Here is a 3,208-nt window from a genome sequence, read left to right as displayed (position 1 = left end):
TGATGGCACCTGTGCCCAGCATCGCCTTTCTGGCACTTGTGCCGGTGGCACGTGTAAAGACATTCAAGCGAGATCGTTACCAGTGCCGCTGGACTGGCTCCTGTGCAGGTGGCACGTACTACACTCTCGGAGTGGTTGGCATTAGGAAGGGCATCCAACTGTAGAAACTCTGCCAAATCAGATTGGAGCCTGTTGTAGCCATCTGGTTCACCAGTCCTCAGTCAAATCGTCCAACCCATGCTAGCATGTAAAGCGGACATTAAACGATGATGATGAACTTATCTAATGCACTGAAGTGATTAATCCATCAAGGCAATGTCTTATAAGATTTATTATATTCTTCAGTGGTTTTAAAGGCAAACTGAAGATTCAGCGCAGCTCTTGTTTCTCATTGATCTCACTTCAAGGCAGCAGCCTATATTGATTCCAAGCACCTTTTATACTTTTCTCTACTACAGTGCTGCTTAGACAGCCAGGCAACTAACACTGGAGTTGTTTCCACTGCTCCCATGTTCTTGTCAGTACAGCACTTCCAAATTTTGATTAGTGTTTTCTACACACGTGATCTCTAAACCTGAAGGGAAGTTGACACCTATGTCTTGATCTACAAACTTCTGGATAAGCCAATGCTTCCATGTCCTTGTTGGTACAACAAGAATTGCAAATCCAATAGAACTGCATTAAACATTTTAGCATTTTAGCAGTTAAACGGAGAAAAGCAGTGAGAAAGCTTTTGGGCAACGTTTTTGTCGATTGATCATGAATTTCAAGCAAATTCTCTCTCATTCCTTTCCTAACTCTCTCTTTGTGAGACTGTACATTCAGTAAGGCGCAAAGCTTTACTCATTTTTATTTATTTATCTATTTGTACCAGTTCTCTGCCTTGTACCACAGCTGTTTCCTAATTTCAAGAGTCACTACTACAAGACTCACAACAATGTTCAACCACAGCATATTAATTTTTTTAAAATTTTTTATGACTAATCTTTTGTTATATTTACGATATCTTTGGTGAGGTACACAATGGAGGTAAATAATTCTACTAATAGTCAGAGAAAGATAATGTTAAAAGCTTCATTTGCTGTAGCTGTTGCTTCTCCACCAGGATGACATTGAATGAGCCGGCTTATCATCTAAGGCTTTCCTTCTGTGCTCATCAACAGAAGTCTCTAGACTACATATATTATCCAATATGTCTCTTTACTTTTAAAATAGCTGGGTATGATTTAAATGATATTCATTTGTCATTCTTAGCAAGTTGAGCAATCATGTAAATTCTGTATGCTTGTTCTAACTACACCAGGCTTGCTACTTTTTACAAAAATTTACTACTGTATTAAACTTTCCTTCCAGTCTATATTACAGAATATTCTTCGTTAACATGTCAGGATGGTTGAGAGCTCCATGGCAGCTGACTCATGGATTTTATCCTTAACTGCAGTTGTAGTGTTTCATGATGATAAGGATGAGTACCATGATTTCCACTGGAAATTCTACCACACTATAAGAGACAACTAAGTCATGACTAACACTGCACTTCCTTGCCTGGAAGACAGATATAAGAAGAAATTGATATAACAGTGAATAAAAAAAGAATTCATGTTCCTTACCGGGATGATGTCCATATTTTTGCATCCAGAGGTCACCAGCTTTTCCCTCAATGCATCCAGTTCTGGCAATGAAATTTCCTTTAAACTTGCTGAAAAATCATTTCTCTTGATTGTTTCTCCAATAGATTCTTCAAGAAATGAAACTTTAGTTTCTAGTATCATAAATGCCTCTGCTGTGGTTTCATTTGGTCTGTAGAGGGGAAGACCCTGTTTTGTGGCAACGGTTGTATCTATTGAAACAACAACAATAAGAGAATGAGAAAAAAAACATTAGTTTCAGTTAACTAGACATAAGCACACAATATTTCTAGAATGTGAGAATATGGAATATTTTAATATTCATACCTTTCTACAAAAAATTAACAGTATTGAGTCAACAAGGGAGCCTCTACATAATCATTCAGCCTGCTAGAAAAAGCAACCAAGACTCACACAAATCACACCATACCTATCATTTTTTTAAAAATTAAGGCGGCAACAGGTAAAGCTGTCCTAGATATACAGTATTTGAATTCATAAAGGTGTGTAGCAAGGCCTTGAATCAAGACCTTACAGCTTCAGTAATTAGGTCCAGACTGTGGTATGACATCAGTGACTGGGGAGCTGACAAGAAGGGCGAGTTGACCCCAAGAGGAAGAAGGGCAGAGGGAGCCTCGATCGGGATTTCGTGCCCTTTTCGAACGGGGTTGTTGTCAGGAGAGGACGTGCAAAGCGATCGTCTAGGTTTGGGAGAAGCAGCTGCTATTCCTAGTGTTCTTCAGGTCGGGGCGAGCCGTGAGGATCGGATACCGCAAGACAGACTCGCAGACGAGGAAGGAAAACCGAGGTAAGTCGATTACATCTACTCGCACACATACACTACAAGCTATTTCGGCTCCACATGTAGAAATTCGCCGCAATGGCAGCCAAGATTAGAATCGCCAGTGACGTGATCAGGCCTTTTAATGGTGAGGGAGATGTAATGGCCTGGATGCGAAAGATCAGGCTTGTGGCGAAACTGCAAGGGATAAGTGATGTGGCGAGTCTCATGGCGCTATACTTGGAAGGGAGTGCCCTGACCCTGTATTTAGAAATGGACGAGGAAGAGAGGTTAAATGCGGAGAAGATCGAACAGAGATTGAGAGAAGCGTACACGGAGAACGATTACGCTGCCTTTGTTAAACTGGGAACTGTTAGATGGGTGGTGTTAGATGGCAGCGACGATCGTCGACTTGAAGTCGACATATTTGCAGCTCCGTGTGAGTGACAAGCTGTGGCGATACCAGCTGGTGCGGTACAAGGGCCGGACGTACTGTTTAACCAGGCTGGGTTTCGGGCTGAATTCCGCTCCGAAAATTATGGCAACGGTGCTCAAGTCTATCCTAGGGAAAGAGGAGAAGATAAGGAAGGCTACCAGTTCCTACATCGACGACATTTTGGTTGACGAGACTGTAATGCCAGCCACCGAGGTAGTGAGACACCTGGGTAGGTTCGGGCTGATTGCGAAGCCGCCTGAGTCGATGGTGGGGGGAGCTGCGCTGGGGCTGAAACTACAAAAAGACAGATCGGGTGAGCTGGTGTTCCGGAGAGGAAACGAGATCCCAGAGCTGAGTTCCAGC

General features: G+C 42.5%; 1 protein-coding gene across 4 annotated transcripts in view; it reads right to left on the bottom strand.

Moving 5' to 3' along the window:
* LOC106874393 (uncharacterized) overlaps positions 1-3,208 on the bottom strand; it is a 125,336-nt gene that overhangs the window by 107,563 nt on the left and 14,565 nt on the right. For all 4 annotated transcript variants that reach the window (XM_014922111.2, XM_014922110.2, XM_014922112.2 and 1 more), the window contains exon 3: positions 1,611-1,840. In XM_014922111.2, the coding sequence (XP_014777597.1) occupies positions 1,611-1,840 (230 nt within the window). The remainder of the gene's footprint in view (positions 1-1,610; positions 1,841-3,208) is intronic.

Source organism: Octopus bimaculoides, chromosome 5 (assembly GCF_001194135.2).
Source record: "Octopus bimaculoides isolate UCB-OBI-ISO-001 chromosome 5, ASM119413v2, whole genome shotgun sequence".
NCBI classification, from domain to species: Eukaryota; Metazoa; Mollusca; class Cephalopoda; order Octopoda; family Octopodidae; genus Octopus; species Octopus bimaculoides.
This window is presented reverse-complemented; position numbering and strand designations above follow the sequence as displayed.